At 40.2% G+C, this 26,402-nt stretch overlaps 1 protein-coding gene across 2 annotated transcripts; it reads left to right on the top strand.

Annotated features, from left to right (window-relative positions):
* Nucleotides 1-40: 40 nt before the first annotated feature.
* zgc:112980 (uncharacterized protein LOC503706 homolog) lies at nt 41-24,692 on the top strand. Of its 2 annotated transcripts, XM_057842444.1 has the most exons (25): nt 72-263; nt 3,382-3,498; nt 3,569-3,677; nt 4,990-5,080; nt 5,693-5,843; nt 5,910-5,994; nt 6,062-6,187; nt 8,064-8,120; nt 8,208-8,330; nt 8,519-8,674; nt 9,774-9,827; nt 9,919-10,145; nt 10,219-10,298; nt 13,292-13,381; nt 13,471-13,545; nt 13,755-13,853; nt 14,411-14,516; nt 14,605-14,674; nt 14,967-15,190; nt 20,957-21,036; nt 22,358-22,444; nt 22,880-22,966; nt 23,041-23,145; nt 23,367-23,466; nt 24,056-24,692. In XM_057842444.1, the coding sequence occupies exons 2-25, from the start codon at nt 3,384-3,386 to the stop codon at nt 24,121-24,123; spliced, it is 2,565 nt and encodes an 854-aa protein (XP_057698427.1). In that variant the 5' UTR covers nt 72-263; nt 3,382-3,383; the 3' UTR covers nt 24,124-24,692. The 2 variants fall into 2 exon arrangements, with proteins under 2 accessions (XP_057698428.1, XP_057698427.1); XM_057842445.1 differs by lacking the exons at nt 20,957-21,036; nt 22,358-22,444; nt 22,880-22,966; ... (1 more) ...; nt 23,367-23,466; nt 24,056-24,692 and adding an exon at nt 16,934-17,001 and having other exon boundaries at nt 41-263; nt 14,967-15,229.
* The last annotated feature ends 1,710 nt before the right edge of the window (nt 24,693-26,402 follow it).

Below are 26,402 nucleotides of genomic sequence, written 5' to 3'. Positions count from 1 at the left end.
TTGCCTGTTTTATCAGTATATTGAATGTTATGCTACAGTATTACGTATATCATTAGACGTATATTTTTTAAAGGGGTTAAAGTGAACTAAGTACAAAAGTGGACTACACGCCAAGCGGTGGCACTAGTGACGACCTTACGCACACATAAACACGCTCACTCAACGTAGAAGAAGAAAGGCGACATCGGAGTGACCGGACGTGTCGTCACAGTCGTGTGTTTGCAAACCGCGCGAAAGAACTCCTTGAAAGTTTGTTAAAGTCGGTAAGATAAACACTCCTTGCCTCTCATTTCTCTACACATGTATATGTACATGTATACGTATAAACAATTTTGCTGAACCGTAATGTTACAGTGAATGTTAAAATCGATCTGTGTACCGTATCGTGACACGGCACATAACTTTATTAACTTTGCTATTTTTCATAATGACTTTCAGCTTGTCTACTGTCTTGTCGCTTCTTCAAAGCCACTGCCGTGTCGACGCCGTGCTCCAGGCTGCTAAAAGAATGAGGGCATTTTGCCATAACATTGAACTTTTACGCGTGAAAATGCTTTATCTACCAGCGCCTGTGTAACTAGTATTTAATATACATTGTAATTGGCGGAATTTTCAGCGTTCATTATGATTTGTCTGGCATTTATAGAAATAGAGTCGTATGAGATTAAAAATAAATAAACCTAATGCAAAGGAAAATATAATTCATTAGATTGCATGAAATCATGATTCCAATGATCGATTATGATTCTATCACAAGTTACAACAATGATCTGGTCATTTAAAGGAAGAGGGAATCTTAAGTGCATATCACCATGTGAAAAATGGCTTCTCAAAAAATCTAATTATGCCAATAATGAATTTCTTAAAACTATGATAACGGAGGAAATAATGTTTAAAGACCAAATGTGAAGTAAGGTTGGCCAACCATGTTTTTGAATAATATCAATGGCTAAACAATTATAAGCATATTTTCGTTATTTTTTTTTAACGCAACCCTTCCAGATTCTTTGTTTAACCCATAGCAACGCCCTTGACAACGAAAATGCTTTTTTTCGACAATATTCGGAAATGACGTCACACCGAGAACTGCGAGGGAAGTCCCCCATACACACAGTATTGTCGCATTGCTTCTCGGTAAGATTCCACGGCGGTGTGTGGTGATGTATTGTTCTCAATCTAAAGAAAAGTATGAGTGGCTGAAGGATAGCAGGGCACTGAAATGGAAATCTTTTGTTCGCACTAAGCGAATGAATTTCACGCCATCATCGAGTCGTGTTCTCTGCTACAAAGACTTCGAAGATGCCCGCTTCCTCAACCGGTCTGCTTATGATCAAGGATTTGCAAGAAAGAGTTATTTTTGGATAGATAACTGATGACTTTGTCAAAGCAGAGCTGCCAACTGTTGTGGAACAGTTGGAATTGTGGAATTTGTAAATCATAAGGTGCCGGAACGCAAATTACATATGACAGTGCAGGGATGACTGCACGTGGACAGGTCTCGGAACATATTGTAATAGCCCAAATAGGGAAATAGAAAGGAGAGGAGTGAATGATGGCTTCCTTCACTTTATTTTGGCAACAGTTAAATAACAAATAACAAAAATAACAGCGGACTGCTGCAACATGCGACCGCCAACTTCGCTCTCACGCCGCACTCTTCTCCTCACTTCCCGCTACGTCACCACTCTGCTGTCCGATGGCCCCTTCACGGGCCCGGACACAGTTACGGACATTACATTATGCAGAAAATGGTGCTGAAAACAAAACGCAAATGCCCACTTGCCATGCTGTGGGACTTTCCTTTTTTTTTTTTCTTTCTTTTCTATGTGCTTTTCTGACTCGTTTTGAACCATCTTCTTTCTGAAAAAAAGACAGTAAATGTAACAGTCATTTTGGCATGTTGAAATACCGATTGATCCTGGCTGCTTGCTCCCAAGATGCCGCAAATTTCAAGTTTTTTTTTTTTTTTTTTTTTTTTTTATGTCAGGACTGTGATTTGTTGGTCCAGCTTCTCAGTGCACCAACAAATCTCCGACTCTTTCATATGACGTTAATTTTCATAAACTACATGCAATTCTTTGGATTTGTTGTGTAAATGAATTTATGCATATTATTATTATATTTCATATTGTAATGTCCTAACTGCGTGTAATATTCTGATATAATGTTTTTCGAGGCACCCTGAATGCCACGCAACGCTACTGTTTTTGGTCAAGTGACGCGGGAGTGTGATAGAGAGGCACAGGCTCTATCTATCGCTCCGCACAGCCTGCCGAGAGCCCCAAGCTGTGTTCATACTGTTAGCTCCATGTGTTATTAAAGAAACAAAGTTGTCAGCACGTCGTGTGTTCGATACCTTTGTCAACAAAAAGCTCATAACAAGACACTATGCACGATCCGTTTAAGAAACGCTGGGACTGGAGAGCTGTGAGTAGTAGGAGACGAGGGGGAGATGAACGAGAAGCAAAACTTCGTGGTCAAATGTGGCGGCAGTCCGCTATTATTTTGTTTTCTTATTGTTGCCACAATAAAGTGGAGAAAGCCATTAACGACTCATCTCCTTCTTTCCCCCCTCAACGTTTTTATATTATTATTTTATATGCACGAGAGCTACCGGATCTGCCAAAATGAACATGAAGTCTGATTATTATTTTTTTTAAACAATTTAAACAACAACAGACAAAAACATAGCATTATGTGCAAACGCCTGCATCTTCAGATCATGAAAATAATAACAGCCTATGTCTTACCAATCTTGTAATCTCGATGGGTCTTGTCTCCATTCCATGTCAGGTAGTCTAGGCACATTGTTTGCATCCTGATTAGCGTCTGGCTAATACATGTTAGGTCCAACATAAAATTCCAAGCTCCTCTTCTTCCTCCAACTCTTCAAAAACTTGGATCTCCACCCTGCGCTCGATATATCGCTGTTTGAATCATTGTTTGAAGGGCTTTGTTAAACAGTTAAACAGGAGTCAAGCAGCTACGCAGCCTTGGCGGACACCACTGGAGACACATACGTACTTGACCAATTGTTTAAAAAAAAAAAGGGCACATTTTGGGGAGTTTGCCTACACGTTTGTGTACTTTGAATCAGTTCTTTGTTCGTAAAAATAAAAAACAAGTCAATGGAGAGTTTTCCTACGTGATCATGGACTCTCAATCACTTCAGGGTTCGTGAACCTGGCCGAGGGAGATCATGCATGGAACTATACAAACACTTATAAAAGGAGTACATTTACCAAAAAGAAAAAAAAAACATGCTGAGTCTATTGTTGTAGTTAGTTGGAGCCTTGCATTTTTGGGAGGTTTTATAAGTCGATTTTATATTATATTTTTAAAGTCTGCCATTGTTTTCCCAAACATTCAAAATGTGCACAGCCATGGAGAGTGGATATATTATCATCATAAGCGATGATGAAGACGAGGACTGCATCTACGATGTATCCAGCAATGAACCGCCACTCATAATGGAGACAGCGATTGTGGCCCAGAAGGGTAAGTCAACCTTAATTTGTTTTCATTTACACTCTGTATGTGCACTAAATGAGCACAGTTCTCTTTTTAGACTCCACAGTGTCTTCTAGTAAGAGGGACGAAGAACTTTTTGTGACCTCCTTCCGTCCGGCTCAGGTGTTGCCCCATGCCCGCTTTGATTGCCCCCAACATCCTTTCACGTGAGGCTTTTAGTTTTTACACTCCCCAGTCTTGGAGGAACTTCACTCAATTGTTTAACTTTGTAGGCAAAAAACAGATTATTGAAATGGCCCAAAACCAAAGTCCTTTTAATTGGCAAATTTCTGTCTTTTGGAGAAACTAAAATAATTCTAGAAAAACACTTTGGTAATCATTGAGTTACTTTTCAGACCGAGCACAGGGGTGAAATAAAGAATCTGTCAATTCTGAGGAAGAAAATATGGAATCACCCTGTAAAGTTTAATTGTTTGTCTGCAGTTAAAAGAAGTGATCATACTTCAGTGGGATGTTGTACTGAGTTACCTGACCTGTATCATGGCTCCAATATGAGAGATGTATATTGAAACAAGGGAGAAGATTGTCAAACTTCTCTACAAACTACTTTGCAGTTAACGTTGCGCCGATTCGGTGCATCGCAGGGTTTTAAAAAGAATTCATAAAAAAAATAAAGATGAAAAAATACGTGAGATTGAATGTTTTGCAGCAAGGCAACCATGACTCGGGCTATGTACATTCCCACAGGCAGTCATACAAGGTGCGTGATTGGTTCCTAGCGCAAGATTGACACAAGAACCCGCCTCTTGCAGCCTCTCACATTATGATTGACACACGAGACTGCCAATAAGAGTGGCTTTTAAGCTGATTGGCTTCACGCATCGCAGCCTCGCCCAGCCTCTTACTTTGTTTTATCACCAGTTTTATCGGGGATTTTCAACAGCAGGACCTGCTGGGTCATTTTCAGTGGTATTTTACAATTATTTTACCTGCTTTGAGAGCACCCAAAGCCAGCTACAAACCTCCACAACCTTTTTCACCATTTCCCCCCGCAGTTTTTCACGTTACGCGAAGGTTTCTGGTTTCCATTAACTGTTAAAAACGAGGCATCACTGAACTAGATACATACTAGACAGACATCAGAGACACGAATTCATCAATAATTTTTTGAAACAAAATTTCTTAAACACATCGAACAAGAGAAAGCGTGGCTGAACTAGGTAAGCAGCAGGTACTGTATTGTACTTGTTATTGTTCTCAGGTAAACAGACGGATAGTGAGAAATGCACAGACAGATAGTAAGAGAGATCTGAACTGAAATATAGGAATGTGTAGTAACAATCAGTCTTCTACCAGTCTTTTGTTAGTCTAATTTTAAATTGTTTGATTGGGGAGTAATAATAAATAGGCAGCATTATGATGATTAGGAAAAAGTACAAATGTATGATGCTCAGAGCCGTGAGTTACAGACAGAAAACGTAAGAATATCCACAAAAACTGTCATCCTCTGCCCCTCAGAGCTACAGACGACTGTGAACATCCCGTGCCTGGGAATGAGCTCCTATGTGAGCAGTGCTTCTGTTACATCTGCGACAAACTGGCAGCCAGGGTATGTATAGGACTTTCTCATAAGGAGTACACACACAATTACAGTTACTGTGATTATTTGTCTCCACCTGATTAAAACTAAATTTCAACCATTTTAGGTGAGGTTGTTCTGGGTCCTACCTCCATTTGCTGTAAATTTGTGGTTTAATGCCTGTAAATTAATTCAGATTTGAAAAAAAATATTCTGTTGAAATTATAATTGAGATATTTAAATATCATTCATGCCAGCCCCTCCCTGCTGAAATGAATTGGATGACTTTCACCGTCAACGGAGCCAATAAGTTGACTTTAATTTGAAAAATACCGAATCATTGCTACATTTGGAAAAAAATATTGATATTACTGCTTACATATAGTGAAGCTAACATGTTTCTCGAATAGCTATTACTGGATATCCATATTGGACCTTCTGGCAGGTGCATAACCTAACAGTGGGACATGAGTATACATGTAAAAAAAACATAACTGGTGATCACTGTGATCATTATTCTGGCAAATGCAGTGTACAGATGCAATGCATATAAAGTAGTGTCGGCATTTTGACTTGAAAGTAAAGATTACAATAAAACGATTGAGTAATGATTGCGGACTGAATTCTGTGTGTTTTTACAAGTGTCAAAAGTGGCAGGTGAGTGGCCTGTGCCATTGCAACAGCCACAAGAAGAGCGACTTCTGGAACACGCAGAGAGACGTTTCGCTGTTGGGCCACCTGGCCGCCTTCAAGTTTTCGCTGTCTGAGGTTGATGGCCACCTCCGGCAAGCGGGTAACCTACAACTTTCACTTTCTTCTTTTCCTTCACATTTTCTAATAATAGGAATCTGTCATACAGAGTCCATGTTGCAAACCTTCAAAATGGAGCTCAGCGCTCAGATAGCATCTGCAGTGTCCAGTTCGCGTGACGGCGTTTCTCACGAGTGAGTAAGGCCCAACACACCTGTATACCTTTTGGACCTTGTGGCCATCTAATGTTCTCTCTTGCAGCTACAAATCCATTCATAAGTGCATTTTGGACTTTATTAACAAAGCGGATCAACAAGATGGCCGGGCAGCAGCTATACTGAGGCTAATAGCTGTCCAGGAGTTGCTTCAACTTGTGCAAGTCGGAGGGTATGTGGTGCCATTAACAGCACACACAGGACACTAAACTCTAGCGGCCATTGAGGGTGATAGTCTGATAGACGAATCGGTTGCTATAAAAATTGACGCATATAGCAGTTTTACCTCTGTGCTCACAAGATCTTTGTCTTAGCCACATCTGCAACATAATTTCCATTGTGTGAAGTCCTCATGCTGGTTAAATTGTAACGAAGATGGGAGCTTCCTTTCTACCTGAAAATATTAAAAATCTTGTACCTCTTAGGCTCCTACTAACCGGTTTAGTGCAAAGGAGTAAAACTTATTGTTGTGTTAAAAGACGAACTGGTAATTTTGCATTGTGATAAAAGAAAAATGTTTTTTTGTTTTTTTTTTTGTTACATCAATAATGAACAGTGTACCTTTTTATTGTTGTGTTTGTGTCATCTTAAAATTATGCCTGTTTAAAGAACAAACTTCATATTGTAGCTAAATTCATTATTGGATTATGTGCTTAACAATAGCCCCTTTCACATACACCTGAACACTGTTAAAATCCCTGGATTTAAACGGGTAGCCCTTGTGTGTGAATGCAATTTCCTGGGTCGACTGACATGGAGATTACGCGGACATTTAACGGGTCGCGTCTTAGTATGATACCCAGGACTTTCTGGGACGAGGCATGTCTGAAACCACGTGTCTGATTTCCGGGTCACAGCATGATGGCTAGTGACGTAAATATCATGGTGGACCGATTCTCATTTCCTCCTCCTTCGCAGTAAGACGAAAAGCGGTAAACAAACATCACAATTATCAAAATGGCAAACTGGAAATGGCGAAATTAAACTGAAAACATAAACAAATTAAATTGCTGCTGGATCATAGAGCCGAGGAAGAGTCCATCGTCCATCGTTTGAAATGGGTGCTTTATTTTGTTGCCGATGTTAGGGTCTGCATTTGCGGAAACAAGGTTGTACCCCAAAGCAGAATACAACAGAGGAAAGCGCTCAAGGGTTAATAAATACAAACAAAAATATGATTGCGGAAAAGGGGGACAATAGGTCGATGTGGATCATTAATCCTAACCTAAGCGGTAGGCAGAGAGCCGATAAGACAACAAAACAAATTCACTCAAATACCAGCACAATGTAGGGGATTTCAAAACAAGGGCAGCAGACGAACAAGCTAGCAAATGCACGAAATTCGAGAGTACAAGGTGTCGACTGGCACACAGCAAGTTAATATCTCAGCACTCTTCTCTAGGATCAATTCAAATACAGTCTTGATGAGCTTGAATTGGCTGCAAGTATGACGTCGGGAACGCTCCCACAACATATGTAACAGAACACGATCTGACCAACAGAATGTGACAGCAGATGCCGACCAAAAATGACAATGTTCGAGTTATAAAATCGCGCCAGCAGCCCTCCCCGCACAGAGAGCGCTGAGTCGGCAACACAGACAAGTCTGTGAAGCTGTCCAACCCACGTCATTCCCGGGATAACTCTCCATGTGTGAAAGCAATGGCGAATGAATCCCGTGTCACCTTACATGGAAATTTACCGGTATATGTGTGTGAAAGGTGCTTATGTGATTAATTGCAAGGATCTCATTGTATTCACTGAGATGAACCATTTTTATTCTAATACTTGTCTGATTCCTGTAAGTTATTTTTAATTTGAGGTTTAAGTAATTAATACTCTTTTGATATGGGCGATCGTGATTTTAATATCAAAGTAATTATTTCTCGTAATTGGCTAGCCCTAGTCTGTGCATGTATGTCTTCTTGTTTGTGTATGTCAGTGGCTGTTTGCTTGTATTGTTTTTGTCTCTGAATGTTGTATGTGCATCTTTTTGTCCATGTGTTTTCGTATTGTAAATTTTTTATTTTTTTTTGCCACTTATGTAGGATTTGTGCCCAAATGTGGGCTGACTCGAATTCTCCAGCAGCGAATCTTATGCAGAGGTAAGGTAATGTCTAATGTGTGATTGACCGATACACTGAAATGTATGTATAAGTGTGCATTTTAATGTTTTTTTTTTTTTTTTAAAGGTTGGTGTCATCACTGCAGAAGCAAATGGTCTTGGACGTGTTCACGTCAGATTTCAGAAGAAAGCTACAGGCCTTCTATAGAACTTTAAGTTTCCCTCCCCAGCTCAAAAGTATAAGTGCCAGGTGTGCTTTTTGTGTGTGTGGGTGTGCGTGTGTGTGTGTGTAATTCATTTTATGCTCGCATACAGTAATTTAAGGTGCATGCATTTTGCGTCCGTTTTTGTGTGTTTGTTTTTTGAGCTGTTCTGGTTTTTGATCAAGGTGTTTTTGATTCTTATTATTATTTCTAATTTATTTTTTGTATGTTTTAGTATGGACGTGCGACCTTGGGACGACATCCTGCTGGCGTCTGTGTTGAAAGGGCAGAATGTGGACGGTGTGCGCAACAACAGAGGCAAAAAGGACTCTCTACTTGAGGAATTTAATATTGTTTTACTCAGAGCAGAGCGACTGCTGGACCAGAATAGGTAGTGCAGTTAACGTCATTGGGTTGATGCTTAGATTTAGTGAATGAATAGACAACAGTTCTGGGTAACGTTAATGTACTGTATGTTGTTTAAGAGTTTCACTATGCACGTACAGTAATACCGTGCACATTTACAGTTTTAGCTTGTCTGGAACACAGATGCAGCAAAATGGTCAAAAGTCATGGCTATTTAGAAAATGTATATGATTGGTCCAAAGAAGGACTGTGGCGTCTCCTTTAAAACTTATGTTTTGGTTTCAAGATTAGTGGTAAAACAAGGCAGTATTTCAATATGTAAAACTTTTTAAGTAAAACTCTTTTTAAATCAATTTTTTTAAAACCTTCCCATTCTTTTCTTTATGACACAATACGACAATTTTATCTTTTAACAGTTGTGACTTTTTTTTTTTTTTTTTATAAAACGTTTGCAGCATTTGTAGCATCAAAACTTTTTTCGCCTGTATATAAAAAAAGTCTAAATTCCCATGGCATTTCGGAGTGATGATACAAGCACCAAACGAAAGAGTCGACATTCTTTCATTTCTAGCTTTTTCCACTGTTGTAATTATCAGGAGAAGATTGAGAGGTTGAACAAAATACATAGGTTTCTGACGTAAAAGCAAGGAAATTTTTTTGCTCAAAGAAATATGTCAAGCGGAACGCTGATACTAAAATATTTTGTTTTTTGGACCTAAAAAACCAGCAACGAAACATTGCTTGGGAAAGGTCTTTTGTGGTAAGTCATGTACCGGTATGTACAAATATAAAAAATAAGCGATGCAATGCTGACCCGCCACATTCATTGCTCGAGTTGAATGCCGCCAGCTGTTGAGTTCGCTTTTTACTCCTCAAACTCTTCTTTTCTCACAACCGCCATGCGAACTTTCTCCGACACATATTCTTGATGAAATTACTTTTCTGTCCTAAAATGATCAGACTTCTAATGTGTTGGCATTTCTTTCCATTGACGTGACAAGCAGAGATTCACCCTGTACACTTGATCTTCACCTCAGCTATGCTGATTTCACATCCAAATAAATCCAACGATTCGGAAGTGGTCCTTTGAATAATTCTCACATTCAAATGTAAATGTCTTGCAGGTTCCGAGAGTTGAATCGCTACCTACGTGTCGTGCGGACAAATCAGCCTGGTCGGTGAGTGGGGCGTGACCATGCTGCAGCCAAACAAACCACTTAGTGGCACTTTCCTGACACCCTCTTATGACTTTGTGTGCTTTTCTACTAGCTTATTGGTGTTGAAGGACTACATCCCCCTCTTCTTATGCATGGAAGGCGATTTTGACTCTGCCCTTACCAGCTTCTTCCAGACATGCAGGGGACCTGCCTTGCGCATCTCAGCTCAACAGTTCTATTTCTACTTGCGTGTGCTTGACACTGCGACGGTGCCTAAGCTGTCCTTCGGTCCTGAGTGTAAGCTCCGCATCACTGTGGATAAGTGGTGTCCGATCGAAGGTCGGAAAATTTTCCATATGATCGCCATTTCAGTGTCTTCCCCCAAAAAGTTCAACCCTTCTTTCTGGTTCAGGTGCAATGCCGCTGCCGCGTATAAGGCTTGTACGCTTTGCCCTCAAGGTCCTCAAGCGCTGTCCGGCCAGCCAGATAAACGTGAGTGTGCTACTAAGTGTTGTGAGAGCTCAAACTAAAACATGTAAAAATGTATATTGTATTCTTAAAAATTTTTTTTGTGCGTTTAAACGGCTGTTACCGTGTTCTAAAAAGACAAACTAGCAAAGCTTTTTTATTTTTTGGGGGCTTATTTCCTCGTTTTAAAAAAATGCATTTAAATGTCCTATGGTAGTAAAAAAAAGCGTACTTCCGATTAAAGTTGCACCGATACCAGTATCGGCAGGGGGCGCCGATCCGGCCTGAATTGGTGGTATCTGTATCGACGAGTACCAACGTTTAGGGCGCCGATACCATCTACTAGCATCACTTTAGCGCAAATGCACTGTCCTCCCCACGTGAGCCAACTTCCCAAATCCCAATGCATGACATCTGTATGTCTTTGTCTCGAAATTACCAAACGAAAATAACACCTTCATCTTCAATATTAAGGATGTTCACTGCAACGCATATCCCCGATGTTACGCTGCTTTTCTAAGATGGCATTCACAAATGATTAGCATGCTTAAGCTAACGCTTACTGGTGTACTAGTAGCGCCAATGGGATCAGAAAGGTTAACACCGTGAGAGACTAAGCAAACTCATGGTTTCATGATGAACAATGAGTGGCAAATTAAGAGTGCCGTACTTCAGACTCGTCCTGTTTATGAAAGTCGATTGTCATATTATGCTGGTGTTGTGCAGTAATGACCAGAAGGCTTCTGTGGCCAGAAAACACTCAAGCGGCACAGCGCGCACACTAGATATAATCAGATAGCAACCTAGATGTCCTATGTTAGATCCCATGCCAACTCTCGCGCGCACACACTAGATATCATCAAATAGCAACCTAGATGTGCTACATTAGATCCCATGCCATTAGCTGCGTGAGCCCAGAGCGACGCCTAGTCCATATACTACATTGATGAATTAGAAACCGCCATGACTGAATGGAAGTTAAGCAGGCCAAATCAATCCATACCAGTGACTATAGATAATGCTGCAAATACTGTTAATTCAGCACATGTTACAGATGGACTTGGACCACAAATAGGATGTTTTGCTTATATGGTAAATATAGCTGCTAAGAGAGCTGCAGCAATCAACAGTGTGCCCCACTTTACAAACAGTAAAGATTGTTATTAGCACTTACAGTATATACAAAATTTCTTCAGTAAGAAGTAAGCACATAAATATTATGCACTAAAATGCTTGTTTATATGATGGCACTGTTATTTTTGCTTGTTAGCAAAAAAAAATAAAAATAAAAATAATAACAGCTGTATTTTCTGCTTCAGAGCATTAAATGTATTGAATTGTATCGAAAATCGTACCGAACCGTGACTTACTGTATCGTTGCATCCGTTATACGTACATATACAGGTATATATACAGTGGGGAGAACAAGTATTTGATACACTGCCAATGGGAAAACCCGTTGCCAGTGTATCATTTACTTGTTCTCCCCACTGTATATATATTATATGTATTTTTTTTTTTTTTTTTGCAAACAGAGTGGTATCGGAATGGTGTCGATATCGGCCGATACTGCATAGCCAGGTATCTGTATCGGTATTGGGCCCAAAAAATTGTATCGGTGCAACACTAATCCGATGGTCAGATGTTCCGAGAGCAACACTTAAATATCTGGTTTTTTTACTTGTACTTGTGTCTAGACCAGGGGTCCCCAAACTTTTCCTGTGAGGGCCACATAACTTTTCCCTTTTCTGATCAGGGGCCGGGGTCAGTTTGTAACAGAAAAGATGTGACGATTGCAGGAGTGCCTAAATGTAAAAATGTATTGTTTTTCAGAAAGCCACAATCAAATAACCCTTTCTGGATTCTTCACAGAACAAAAGTAAATAAAATAAAAATAATATAATATAATATAATAATAGCACTATTAATTAAATAGATAATAACCAAATAATCCTCTCTGGGTTCTTCTCAGAAAACAGCCAGGAAATGAATAACACTATGGGGGGGGGTTTGTTCAGGGGGCCGGACCAAATGTGGCAGGCCCGCGGGCCGTAGTTTGGGGACCACTGGTCTAGACGATTTTAAATTGCATAGTATGAAATTGTTTAAAAAAAGAAAAAAAAAAGAAAAGAAAAAAAAAAAAAGACCTAAATCTCAAAGTAATGGTGTAGTCAGTATAATGTGTCAAAGTTCCAGTCTTAATGTTCTGTACATAGCAAAGAGATATTTACAGTTAAATATGAAGTACTTCAGTTTTTTTGTATTAAGATGCAGAATTCATGCTACCATGCACGCACACAATTTGTGTTCTTGTTCACCCAAAAGTAAAGTCATCAGGCGTCTAGCATTTTTTTTGTTGCCAGTATGAACCGCGCTGCTGCCTTAAAGGGATCCACGGATAGAAAGACTTGTAGTTCTTAAAAGATCCATCGGGATAAACATTATTATGAGTTAAAATAATTTGATATTGAAATCCCTCTTGATGTTTTCTTTTTTATACAATTTGTAAAATCAGTTTAAGTAGTAGCTCGCCATTGTTGTTGACGTCACAGGGTGGTGACCTCACATGGTTACGCTGCCGGGCTTACAGACTATGGCTCTTGCAACATAAGCATTTCATCTGATCAACCCTTTCAATCTGAACCCTAGACGAAAATTAATGAGCATGAGAGCACTGTCCACATTTCACAAAACAAGCAGGAACAGCAAAACGAACAGGAAAGACAGGATGAGACGAGAGTATGAAAAAAAAAAAAAAAAAACTGTTCTGACAAAATGTGATACACTGGCGAAACATCCTTAATGTAATATCAAATAATGGTGATTTAAATATGCTACATGACTAAAGTTATCAACGGACTAATCTGCTTTAAAGCTACCACAAGAAAACACGATGCTTGTGGTTTATTAGAGCCGACAAGTCTTTAAGTCTGAGGTTCCCTTTTAAAAACCCATTTCGGTTGTAAAGTTACATTACTTAGGAATGAAACACGAAATGTTTACCTTTCTCCGTCTAGTCCAACTTTTGGACCCATTTGCTCAAATTTGTCCTCGTGACTCACCAGGCACCGAACGGTGTCCCTGAACCCAGCCAGACTTTCCTACAGGTATGTCAATTTCCCAGCGTTTTCCTTCAAAGTCAAAATTGTGTATTTTATGTTTCATTAGCGTTCTTTCCTTCCTACTCTTTAATCAGGAAGCTAAAAATGCCGTTCATTCCATTTTGAATGATAAATCCGGTGACCTGCAGATCCCACCTCACTTTGTGTCGGTATGTTTATACTTGTCTAAAAAAAAAAAAAAAAAACACTGATAGAATGTTTAAGACACAGATATAGTCATGCACAACACACGAGGAAAAAAGCATGCATGCATACTGACTAGCGTGAAACACAGACACACATGCATAGTCAAATATCAACTAACACTTGTCAGTGATTCTTATATACAATTTGCTTGTTTGTGTGTTTGTGATGACAGACGTTCCCAGATCAAGCCTTGTTGCTGCTGGTCACAGGAGCCTTGAGTGACATGTTACAGTCTTTGAGTCTAATCATTCCGGTCCTATGCCCATTTGAGGTATGCCATCAACAGTGATGAGGTATTAAGACTGGCACGCACGAGGCGCGGTTGGCGCTGCACTAGCCAGTAAACTTAATTTGACTTAGTTTGGCATGTTTGCTGTTGGCAGACCTGCTAACTAATAGCAGTTTTTTGCTAAATTTGGTGTGCTTGTCCCTAAATAGTGCATACAGAAACTTTGTAATCTGGTACGCTTGGAAGTTTTAACAGACTAGAATTTTTTTTTTCCTCTTACAGTGACGTACCAAAGTAACACCTGAGGCGCACATTCAACAAATAATTTTATTTTCAGTCATAAGGTGCACTCGATTATAAGGCTTATTTGTGCATCAATGTTCTGCATTGGTCATTTGTTCCTCATTTTCTAACATTGTAATTAATGTTTTATTTCATTTATGGTTTCATGAGTGATGAATGTTTGTTTTGAGCTTTATACTGGAGCAATATTGTAAAGCACATTGGATTATAATACTTACTGTCAGTTATGGGGAAAATTGCATGATTTTAGATGGCCCTTATACAAATAATGGTAATTAAGTTATTTTGGATGGCAGAGGTGCATGTGGGCTCTCCACTGGTTTTGGGAGAACCTGTTGCCTACCGTCCAAAGCCGTGTAGCCATCGTACACAAGATCTATCAGGAACTGGTGAACCGAGGAGGTGGGATAAAATGGACAATGTGTTCCCCTTGCTGATTTAGGAGTGGGCTCTGAATAGTTTATTCCCACTTGCTCTCTTTTCCCTTCAGGAAAACCAACTTCAAGACAGATTGAAGCCGTCAGACAAGTTCTGTGGCCACCCGCCAGACTGTGGGACCAGTAAGTCATTTTGTATGTTTCAGATCTAATAAATTTCGATTGTTGATTATTTGTGACTTTTGTTGTACTGTATGTTCAAACCGAAAAACTTTAATCAAAGACGTTTCTGTGATCGTAACTGGAAAAACAATTAAATACTCTTAAACTACTGGTAGATAACAGAAGGTCCAAAATTACCTCGTTAATGTTCTTGTTTACTGCTGTCATTGGCAGTGAATTAGTTAAATGCTCTTTAATTAGGAAGGTACAAAATGACCTTGCCAAGGCTAATTGTTGTCTGTTTGTTATGTAGGTATCTGCAGCTGAAGGACTTCTTGCCGTTCCTGCTGTGCCTGGAGGGCAAAACCCATTCAGCGCTGAGAGCATTCTTCACGGACAAAGGCCCCGCAGCACACCCCACGCCTCAAACTTTCCCGGTGTACCTCCATTTATTCCGTACATCCACAGTGCCCCAGATGAGTCTCACCCCAAAGGGGGAGCTCTCCGGCCATTGGGGCACATGGAAATGCATCAAAGGTGACTGTCTGCATGCCAACACAGCATTTGTGTGCCTATGTATGGTTTGTTCTAACACTACATTGTAAGGGTGGGACATTAACATGTTAATAACGATTAACTGTTAACTGTTTTTAATTAACTGCATTAAAAAAAAGACAAAACTATTTTAGTAGCAAGTTGTGTGCCAAACACTGAACTTTTTTATCAGTGCACAATTTTCCAGTACCCAGATGAAATTGATTTACGTAGATGTTAGTATAGTTAACGACAACCTAAGTAGAGAAATACGATTAAATAAGCGCATTTCATTTGAAATACGTAGATACCATATGTAAACAAATATATATACCTACGCTGCTGTTTTTTACATAATGAACCAACGAAACGAGTTGCGATGATGTTATCGGTGATTATTGTTGTGGAGCGGCCTTTCAAGTTTTCAGTATCGTAGTTCTTTTTGCCATATCTTTGGCCACACACTACAATGTAAGTTGCTCAAAAATATTTGAGGAATTCTTTTCTGTTTTTCTTTTTAAGCAGAGTATGTGAAACGACTAAAATATTAATCTGGTCAGTTACACGTAGTAAGAGAGGGTTGTTAATAGAGCTGGGAATCTCTGGGCACCTAACGATTCGATTACGATCACGATTCAGAGGCTCCGATTCGATTATAAAACGATTATTGATGCACCCCCCTCCTTTTTTTTTTTTTTTTTTTTTTTTTTTGTTGTTGTTTTTTTGTTTTGTACATTAGTTCCAAAATCGTTCAAAAATACTCTCAGGCTAAACCACACTACTATTTCAGTATCAAGTTAACATATAGCAGTAAACAAATATACAAAAATAACATTAAATAAAAAACTCCAGTCCCCATTCTGTATCAGCAGCTTTAAACTACATTCAATTAATTTAATGTTGTGAATCAACCGTTAAATTTGTTAAAATTGCTCCCGTTATTCCATAATTTCCCTTTTGTCTACTTTCAACATGTGAAAGTTTTAAAACTATTTTAAAGATAGATTCAAGTCAATATTTTACCGATTTAGGAGTATTTTAGATAAAAAGTTAATTAGGTTTGCTTGGAAGGTTCGCTACAACAGCCTTGCAGGGAAGTGTACTGCTTTAAGATGGCGGCCGTTTATAACGCCCGCATCTAGCTTTTTGTAGATGTGCTGCCAACACTACCAAATCTATATTGCATCTAGTCCTATATAAATGATATCCACCGTAACATTATATGGATGTACTTGTAGCAGCTTTTCGGCAGCAGTCAGGTATGTTGTTGTGTTTTTTTATCTCGTTGCATGAGTTGAGCTAGAGCCGTGGGTTGAGCATTGGCATTACTGGAGGGGCCGGGTAATGGGAAGCATGATGTTTAGCTACTCTCGCTCCGTTCCGACCCGAAGACCGCGCGGCGCGCTGAGTGTTGTGTACTTCCGCTTTATTTCGCATATTTCAATAATCGGAATTTGGGTGTTTGTGAATCGTTCTCGAATCTTCTACGGCCGAATCGCGAATAATCTAAGAATCGGAAATTTTGCACACCTCTAGTTGTTAATCAGTTTCAAATGCTTAGTTGTTAATGAAATCAACAGGTGCATCAGAGGGGTAACAATAAGACGGCCCCCAAAACAGGAATGGCTTTCAAGGTTAAAGCCACAGATACTTTTTTTCCTGTCATGTCTTGTCTGGTTTTTTTACTGACTGACTTTCTACTGCTGTAGTTTTTCATTTGGCTTAGATCAACATCTCTGTTGATAGCATGGTGCAGTACCTGGATGCTACTAGTCCAACTCCTCCAGGATGGGACATAAATATGTGGCGTTGCAAGAAGATTTGCTGTGTCTCACAGTCACAACACAGTCTGGCATTGAGGAGATTCCAGGAGACAGATAGTTACTCCTGGAGAGCTGGACAGGGCTGTAGAAGGTCCTTGAACCCTCAGCAGGATTGGTATCTTCTCCTATGTGCAAGGAGAAACAGGATGAGGACTGCCAGAGCCCAAAAAATAAATTCCAGCAGGTCACTGGTGTGATTGTTTTATCAGAAATCCTCAGAAAAGGGCTCCATGAGGGTGGCCTGAGGGCCTGGTGTCCTGTAGTAGGCCCTGCATTCACTGCCCAGCACCATAGAGCTCGATTGGCATTTCCCATCGACCACCAGAATTTGCAACTACGTCACTGGTGCCCTCTGCTCCCCACCAATGAGAGTAGGTTCAACTTGAGCACGTGCAACAGATGTGAAACGGTGCAGAGATGCTGTTGAGAACATTATGCTGCCAGCAACATCATCACAAAATGAACTCTGTAGAACTACTGAGAATCATTTTGAGTTGGTACACTTGACATTTTACCAAAATGGACCGGTCTGCTGCCGAATTCTTTTCATTTTTGGGGTGTCTTTGATTTCCCCCCTCTAAAGGGTGATACATTTCATTTCTATCAAATTATGTGGCATTTTGTTACTAATAAAGCACCTATCTATCAGGAAAGTTATTCAAGGTCACATTCTCCCCTGTTTGGATCTGATGTTTTTAATGTGTTCCTCTAATTTTTGAGCGGCTTTGACTAAATCTAGTTATTTTGTGTTGCTGAGAAAAAAAATGATCAAAGGGGTTGTTGTATGCATACGGAAATAATGAACCAAGAATGAGACTGGTTGCATAGTCACTTGCAAAATGTGTAGATCTGTATCCTCAAATGTCCGTAGAGGAAAATAAAGTGTCAGGGACCACTAGCCTAGAGTATAAAATTTTTGCTTAGGTTACTGGGATTCTCGAATGACCATTTATTTTTGTTTGTTTTTTTCATCAGAAGAAATTGCACTTTGTGCTTCCCCCCCCCCCCCCTTTTGTTAACTATTTGAATGTTGCACTGTTATTAAGAAAAAAAATCCTAAAATGTCACTTTTGTCCAAGATAGTTTTTCTATTTTGTATGGTATTGAAATGAAATACATCTTTCCAGATTCTTTAATAAGTGTATATTATCCACTAAACCCTTTAAATTAGAATTATTACTTTTCAGTACAAATATTGTTAGGTGATTAAAATGTAATTACTGGTAAAGACGATTAATTGATTGCAAATTTTGAAATCAAGTCCCACTCTTCCTATGTACCCCAAGCCATGTCTACATTTAGCAGGGTATTTGGCAAAAATATCTTTTTCTATGGCTTGGCCCATCATGCACTCGCAGTTGTTGTTGAGCTCATAGGACTAGATGGTACAATCCCTCAGATTTATCAGCAATTGGTGTTGGTTTGTGTGTGGTGGTGGGGGGGGGGGTAAGGGCCAAAGGCTTCACTGGGGTCATCAGGTGGGCACCCTCCTTCATTGGTGTTTCATTGATAGGCCCACGACACCTCTCACCTCACTGGGGTCCCCAGGTGTGCCCCCCCTCCGCCTTTCCCCTGGATGTTATTTTGCAGCCCAGATGGGCTCCTTTCTCTTAATCCATATCCACCTGCTGCTTCGTTCGGCTACATCTGACAACGATTTGACAGCCCGCCGGAAGGCCTGACGTCTCACTCCCATTCCTTTCAGAAGCTTGGTTGTGGACGTGGCAACGAAGCCTCTGCACCCAACTTCAACCGGAAGCACCCAGGCACGCCAGCCGCGTTGCTCTGCCTCGGCTGCAATGTCCGCGTACCTCAGTCGTTTGCGCTCATATGCTTCACCAACCGCTGCTTCCCATGGCACAGTTAATCAATAATGAGCACAGTTTTCTGGGAGGATGACCACAAGACCAGGTCCGGCCTGAAGCTGGTTGTCATGATCTCAGGCGGGAAGATGAGTTTTTGGTCTAAGTCAACCTGCATTTTCCAGTCTCGGGCAGAGTTCAGAAGGGTTGCCTTCACTGTTGCAGATGATTTTGCTGGGAGTTGTCCTGCTCTTACGAACGGAGTGGTGATTGATGGATGAGGAATTGGTGGAGGAAGAACATTGTTTGTTCTTCTCCTTTCTTCCAGGGTGATTGCCAGTTGTCTTAGGACCTGGTTGTGCCTCCAGGTGTAGCGGCCTTGAGACAAACTGGTTTTGCAGCCGGTAAGGATGTGACTCAGAATGCAGGGGTTTGATAGAGTGCACAAGAAGGATCTTCTCCAAACCATTGGTTTAGGTTCTTGGGTGTGGGAAGAACATCATAGGTGGCTCTGATGATGAAGCTGATTTGGCTTCCTTCCATTTCCCAAAGTTCCTTCCATGTGAGTTTCTGATGCTCCACGTTTTCCCAGCTAGCCCACTGTTCCTGTTTGGACTGTGCTACTGCTGTCACACATCTGTCTGCTTCCTCTTGTTGCCAAACCTGATCAACAACCATCCTTCTCCTCTGGGTTGATGTTGCTTTGTGCCATTTGGATTGACTAGCTCCAAGTCCAAACCCACCTCTTCCGTTCTGCACCTGTCCCACAATATATCTATGTCTGAGAGCTGATTTGGCTTGCTGTATAGCCTCAGATGGGATCCATTTCCTCCCAGTTTCCAATTTGGGAGCCACCGCTCAGATCACCTCATCTTGAGACTCTGTCAAGGTCATGCTCAGCCTCACCTTGCTGCATTTAAACTCCTCTTTGAGGCTAGAGATGGGAAATTGCAGGGCACCATGACCATATAGGCCGATGTTACTGAGGCACTGTGGGAGGCCTAGCCACTTCTTGATGTATGCACTGATTGTTCTCTCCAGTTTCTCGACTTTCGTCAAGGGGATCTCATACTGTAGACTGTTAGTGGCCACATTAAACGGGGGAGCAACCCAAACTGCAGGCACCAGTTTCAACTTGCCAGGAAGTAAGGTTTTGTCTATGCGGACAAGAACTTTGATGGTTTCTTCCCTCAGTTGATGTTTCTGGTCCAAGTCTTTGAGACATGCATTGTATGATCGCCCTAGACTCTTGACTGGCAGCTCTGACACTAACGAAATGGGAGTATCCTCGATGTAGAACCTCTGGTCCGTGAGTTTCCCCTTGATGATGGATATACTCCTGGACTTGCTGGGTTTAAACTTCATCCGTGCCCATTTAATATTGGCATGAAGCTTTCCCAGCAGATGTTTGGTGCATGCAACAGTTGAGGTCAACGTGGTCATGTCCATGTAGGCGCGGATGGGAGGTAGACGTTGTCCCCCTCTCAGACGTTCTCCACCCACAACCCATTTGGAAGCTCGTATTATCACTTCCATTGCCATAGTGAAGACAAGGGGGGAGATGGTACATCCTGCACATTTAATTGAGGGTTTCTTAAAAACGCCGGCCAAAGTGAAGACCTGCGAATTCTGTATTTGTGGCACCATCATGTGGACACTGATAACCGAAGATTTAACTGTTGGCACTGGCTGCGACAAACTCTGTCCCCACGTCACACGAGACCAATGTTTACAATTTGAGTAAATTAAACTGCTTTTAGGTGCTTTTTGCTTCCATTTCCTTTAACTCCTTCATATGAAGAAGCCATGCGAAGAATGGTGATATGATGGAGACAATAATTTTTCGCGCATTGTTAGAAATGTACTTTAAAATGAATGGATGCGGTTGGCTGTAAGTTTTTTTTATTTTTTTTTATTTAACATACCTGCAGGTGTGGATGTAATTATTTTTCCCAATGTATTAGTGTAGGATCCTCGGTTTAAAAAATATATATATATATATGTTAGGTGTAGATATGGTCTTAGTTAGGGGGCTGGTACATGCCTTCAAGGCTCTTTAGTATATTCCTCCCTCCATGCATATGCTTGTGCATATGTCCCCATGTCAATCTGTTCTTAATTAATAATTAGATGCATGTTTTCAGGTGCGGTGCCACTAAATCGCTCCCAGTTGGTGTCCTTTGCACTCAAGGTCTTCAGGTCCTACCCAGCCTGCTGCACCAATGTAAGTTCTCATGAGTTTTCTCTCTGAATTGGTTTGTGAGATGTGGATGTAGTTTTTGTTTCCTGGCAACCAAATGGAAATACCATAATGCTTCCACCATTGTTTTTTATTTTTAATTTAAAAAAGTGGAAAAGCTGTGAATTCTCAAAATCTTTGCCTATTGATAGTAATGGCAATGTTGTTCAGCATCAATCACCCCAATAGGTGATTTCTAATAAGGAAAATTAGCACTTTTATAGCGTACTGAAGGAATCTGACCTTTTGGCCGTATTGCCGGAATCACGCCAGTCAAACCGCGCTAGCGCACTTCCAAAGGCCCGGGCCGGCGGTACTCCGTCAACCCGGCCAAAAGGCCAAACTCCACGTGTTCACCTTATTCTTAACCCTTTGTACTGACTCCATTTTAAAAGATGGAAAAAGGCTTCAAAACACAAGTTGACAATTTATTCCAAGTCGGCAGCAATCATACAGCACAGAGAGAACCAGGCGAGGAGGCAAACTGGATCCAGGGTCACCATATTACAAGTCAACAAAGGATTCCCAAGAAAAATTACAACAATTGGTTAAACATTGTCTTTTAAAGGCTCTGGTGAGGCGGGCTGTGGTCTGGTAGAAGGGTGTGTTTGGGTGTGTTTAGGATTATTCTCTGTGTGGATTGGGCAGGACGGTTTCAGGCGTTACTGTTGTCAGGGCAACGAGAGTTGAGGATTTTGCTACCTCCGCACCACGTGAGTGCTGAGTGTCAATTTCTCAGTCGCAGGTTCCTCGTTATCAGATGTGCCTTGTGCCAAGACGTCCCATCATTTTTCTGGACTGTTCATTGTTGGCTTCCAGAAGAGCTGATGGCAGGATTTGGTGGTACAGTTGTCTTGGCCATCCCCTGCTTGTCTCGCTCAGTCAGCTGCATAATGCGCACGTAGAGCCCCTTGGTCAGTGTGACGTTCTTGATCTTTGTCTTCTCCGGATATAATAAGGCTGTGCTGAACCTGCTCTCTTAGTAACATTCGTAAGTGTGTTAAAGAAATTCAAACAGTAAATACGGGAAAAGATACTATTCCCTTCAGTACTAACACGATACCAGGCAAAGCATTTAATGGTATGCATCAGGATTTTGTCCTGCGGCCAATTACAGCTGTCTATTGAATATTTAGAGAATCATTAGTTATTAACGTATTTTATAAATTAAGTGTTTTGGAAAATATTTTTTTTGCCCATTTACTGTTTATCAACCATTTTTATTTGGTATTGTTTGCATACATCATTTCAAAACCTAATAAAGTTTATTTTAAATTTGAGGTGATTTGGTGTGTCTGTTTTACAGTCCCAATGTTGGATTAGTCTGCTCAATGTGGTGACTGTAACAGATTCACTCAGCACCATCCCAGAACCAAGTCCTGCTTTCATGCAAGTATGTTTATGACCACCCCCACCCACCTTTGTGTGTGTCTTCCACTGCCGAGGAATGTCATTGTGACTCTGTGAGATGTTCAAAATCAGGTCACTCAGATCAAGTACAAAGAAAAAGATCAAGACATCCCTATTTTTGTGTGTGTGTGGGGGGGGTGTCACTGTTTTGGTTTTGTGCGCTAATCATTTTTGGTTTGGTTTGTATTTCTTTATACAGTAGATGTCTCCTTTTGTCTATTTGGGTTAATCTCTGTTTTGTGTTAGTTTGGTGTTTTCCAATGAGTGTCTTTTTGTTTTCTGGTGTATTTTGTTGGGTTTTTGTTTCTTTAGTTTTTCGGGGGGTTCCCACTTTTCTTTTTTGAAGACGTGTGTGTGTGTGTGTGTGTGTGTGTGTGTGTAGGCGCAATGAACTGATCTCCTTTCATCTTTACATCAGGAAGCAGTCGAAGTTGCAAACTCTGTTCTGTCCTCCTATGAAGAGGGGATCATCTCTGACTTTCAGATTCCACAGCACTTTTTGAAGGTAGTGATGACAACATACAACACACTTCATCTGTTTTACTGGTGCGCATGCGTGATTGTGTGTATGTCTGATAGCTGTACCCAGATCAAGCATTCTTGCTGCTGGTAACCAAAGCTTTGAGACAGGTCATCCTCCTTCCTGCTCTCAAACCAATCATCCCAATTCTCATAACCTTTGAGGTAAAGGATACACACTAATTTGAAATTAATTGAAAAGCTACTTGGAGTATCACCTACAAAAGACTATGTACCACCATCATAACCAGCCTTAAAATACGGTTAAGAGTCATCATTAATGAATGTCATCATCGTTTCATTTTTTTTTTTAGGTATAAGTATTATAAAGACTTTTTAAAATTTATTTATTTATTTATTTTTAACATTTTATTTCAAAATCTCAGAAGAACCTTTGGGCTCTGCAGTGGTTCTGGGAATACTTGTCCGGTGATGACAACCAAGTCGCCATCAAGAAAAAGATATATTGTGAGCTGCATGAATCAGGTTTGTGCCCTTGTCTGTATATCTTAGTATGCGCCTTATTGTTTGTTGCAATTAGAGGTGCAACAATGAATCGACAACTAATCGATTAGCAAAATAATCGACAACTATTTTGATAACCGATTAATCATTTAGGACCTTCTTCACTTTAAACTTGTCTAAATTCTTGAAATTATACAGTACATCTCAGTTATAAATTATCAGATTTCTTCATTATATCTTAAGTCAAAGTAGCACATGAACAATAGTATGCTTTTACTTTGGAAAACAATTCACATGTTTGTCCATTTTTGGACAGTTAACTGTCTAAACTAGCTTCTTAATATGGCTGTAACAATCAATTAAATGGATTAACAAATTAGTTGCCAACGAATTTGTTACTCGATACAGTTGTAGACTACAGTTAAGTCAGGAAGCTGTAATATAATTTTTGAAGGAAAAACCTATCCATTTTGTCTTTATTGCTACTTACAACATGCGGAAAACAACTTCAAGGTGAATTTTGAAGGTAATTGACAAGTCACATTTATCTGATTAATCGATTAAGCATGTAATTGTTTGTGTGTGTTTTTCTTTTCCGTGTCGTCAATAGATGGTGCGATTTCTTTCGAGTCCATCTACCATCTTTTGAATCAGACATCCACCACCAGGCACCAGTAATTCTTCTGGTGTGATTGTTACTGAGTGGCTCTACTGCGTTTTAGTAGGACACATTGTACTTGTAATATAGGCCTCAAAGAAATGTTGACTGTAAAAAAAAGTTGCATGCAGTCATGTGAATACTTAAAATCCGCACAAATATGTTATTCCATACTGAAAAAACAGCTTAAAAGAACATGTGTTGGCATATTTTGAGTGCCATTGTGTATTTTTACAGATTTTTCTGTGTTGAATGTATTAAATGCAAATTTAAATCACACTCTTATGTGTCAAATTATGCTTGTTGACAAACTCGCCTCATTGTTTCTGTACTAAGACCAAAACACTAACGGATTTACTTTGGCCCCATCTAGTGGCAGTTTGTCCTAAAGGAAAATATGTGCAAGTGATTTGAAAGTTGTTGTTTTTTTTCCGCACAGGTTTGAGTGCATTTCCCCATTAATCACACGTTCAGGGTTTATGTGGGTCATTAAAAAGCATTAAAAGTCATTCATGGATTTGGTTAAAATTCAGGCCTTAAAAGCAATTAAACTCAATGTTTGAGGCATTAAAATTTTAATTTTTAACTTGACGGTCAAATTTTTTTTATTTTTTGTTCTTACATAATTTATTTAAGGCAAAACAGGGTCACTCATGGCTGAAATGATCACCAAGTCAAATACTCTATGAAAGAGACACAAGGACAAATGCCTTGAATTTAAAAGCATTAGGGGAGTCAAAAGCTCTCCCCTTGGGTGAAGTGTAGTCGTAGTAGTACTTTTCATGATTAGATTATTTTTTTCTGGATGAGTTTGTGTAAGAGTATGGGTATTTATGCTTCTCAGTTTTGCTTCCTATCAGAGTTATGTTATCTTTTAGCCCAGGAATCGCTCTTACGTACCAGTTGCTAATTTTAGGGCTGAAGGTAATACCTTTCAGCTGCTCGTGTTCCTCTCCTAGATCTCCTCCAGGCAGGCATGGTCTTCCTGAGCCTTGTGTTCTCACCATCAGCATCAAGCTGTTTGTTGCCTTTAAGCTGTATTTTCAACGCTTAAAAATATTCATTGTTTAACGCTTGAAATCTGTGTGGTTGAGAGTATCTGCAGTTGGGCATGGGCATTAAATTAGTTTAAAAAGCATTATGTGAGATATGCTGATACCTGTAGAAACCCTGAGGTTGAGCTCCTACCAAACAAGACTGTAACCCATTAGTTGCTGCTGAGTGCTTTCTGATACATTTTTGCCTTGTAGACTTTGTAGGTAATGGCGGGGATGACGTTCTAGATTGCAGTGTTGCCCACCAGGAACCCTGGATATTGTTAGTTTCTAGCGCGCTGTTGTTTGTTATTAACTGCAGCAGTGGTGCAACAAAAAATAAACCTGAGCCAGGGACTAGGATTATGACCAGGCCCTCCTAATCCCAAATCGTAAAGATCATAACATTTCACAACATACACATGTCCGCAACGACAGGGATTGTAAACTTCAGCACCACAGAAAGAAACTATGTCACTTAGACATCGATCACATGGACATGAAGAATAATGAATTAAGAGAACCACAAAAATACTGTAGTAAGTACATGGCCCTTAATCATAAAAACGGACAAATTCAAAGTAGTTTTGCATTATGGATTCTGACAGCATAATTTTGAGACACACTTGAACTATTTCAATTAATGTGTACATAGTAGCCCACTAGCCTTATGTATATCGATATGGTATGGCTTTACTTTAGAGCAGCCGTGCACCTGCTGAGTCCCCTTTACAGGCTTGACAAAAGAGCTTTTTTATGATAGCCTAGGGAGGCTGGGCTAACTGCAATAATAACAACTATTTACAACGAAATTTATTCACGAGTGTCATAGCACGCATGTCTGTAAATCACCAGCGCCGAGCTGACACGCACATAGGTGCAAACTAGACATGTGCCGATTACCGGTTTCAAGGTATACCGTGGTATGAAACCTTCAAGGTTTAAAAAAAAAAAAAAAAAAAAAAAACTAAAAAGTTTCCGTCATATCGTCCCTAAGGTATTAGCTGTTTTTTGTCCCAAAAATGCCTAGAGAAATCCCTCATTTGCAGCTGTAACGCTCAACCCTCCCCTACCAGTTGTTGCTCAGTGTCAGTGAGTCAGCTGTGTTACAAGATGGCTTGAACTTTTTTCCCTCATCGAAGAAAACGAAATCGCTGTTATGGTGATACAGTGGTTTCTCTTCATACGAAGTTAATTCGTTTCACAACGTTGTAAGTTGAACTGGTCGTATGTCGAGTAGGATTTCGACATAAGCATACATAATC

Source organism: Corythoichthys intestinalis, chromosome 8 (genome assembly GCF_030265065.1).
Source record: "Corythoichthys intestinalis isolate RoL2023-P3 chromosome 8, ASM3026506v1, whole genome shotgun sequence".
Taxonomy (NCBI): Eukaryota; Metazoa; Chordata; class Actinopteri; order Syngnathiformes; family Syngnathidae; genus Corythoichthys; species Corythoichthys intestinalis.
This window is presented reverse-complemented; position numbering and strand designations above follow the sequence as displayed.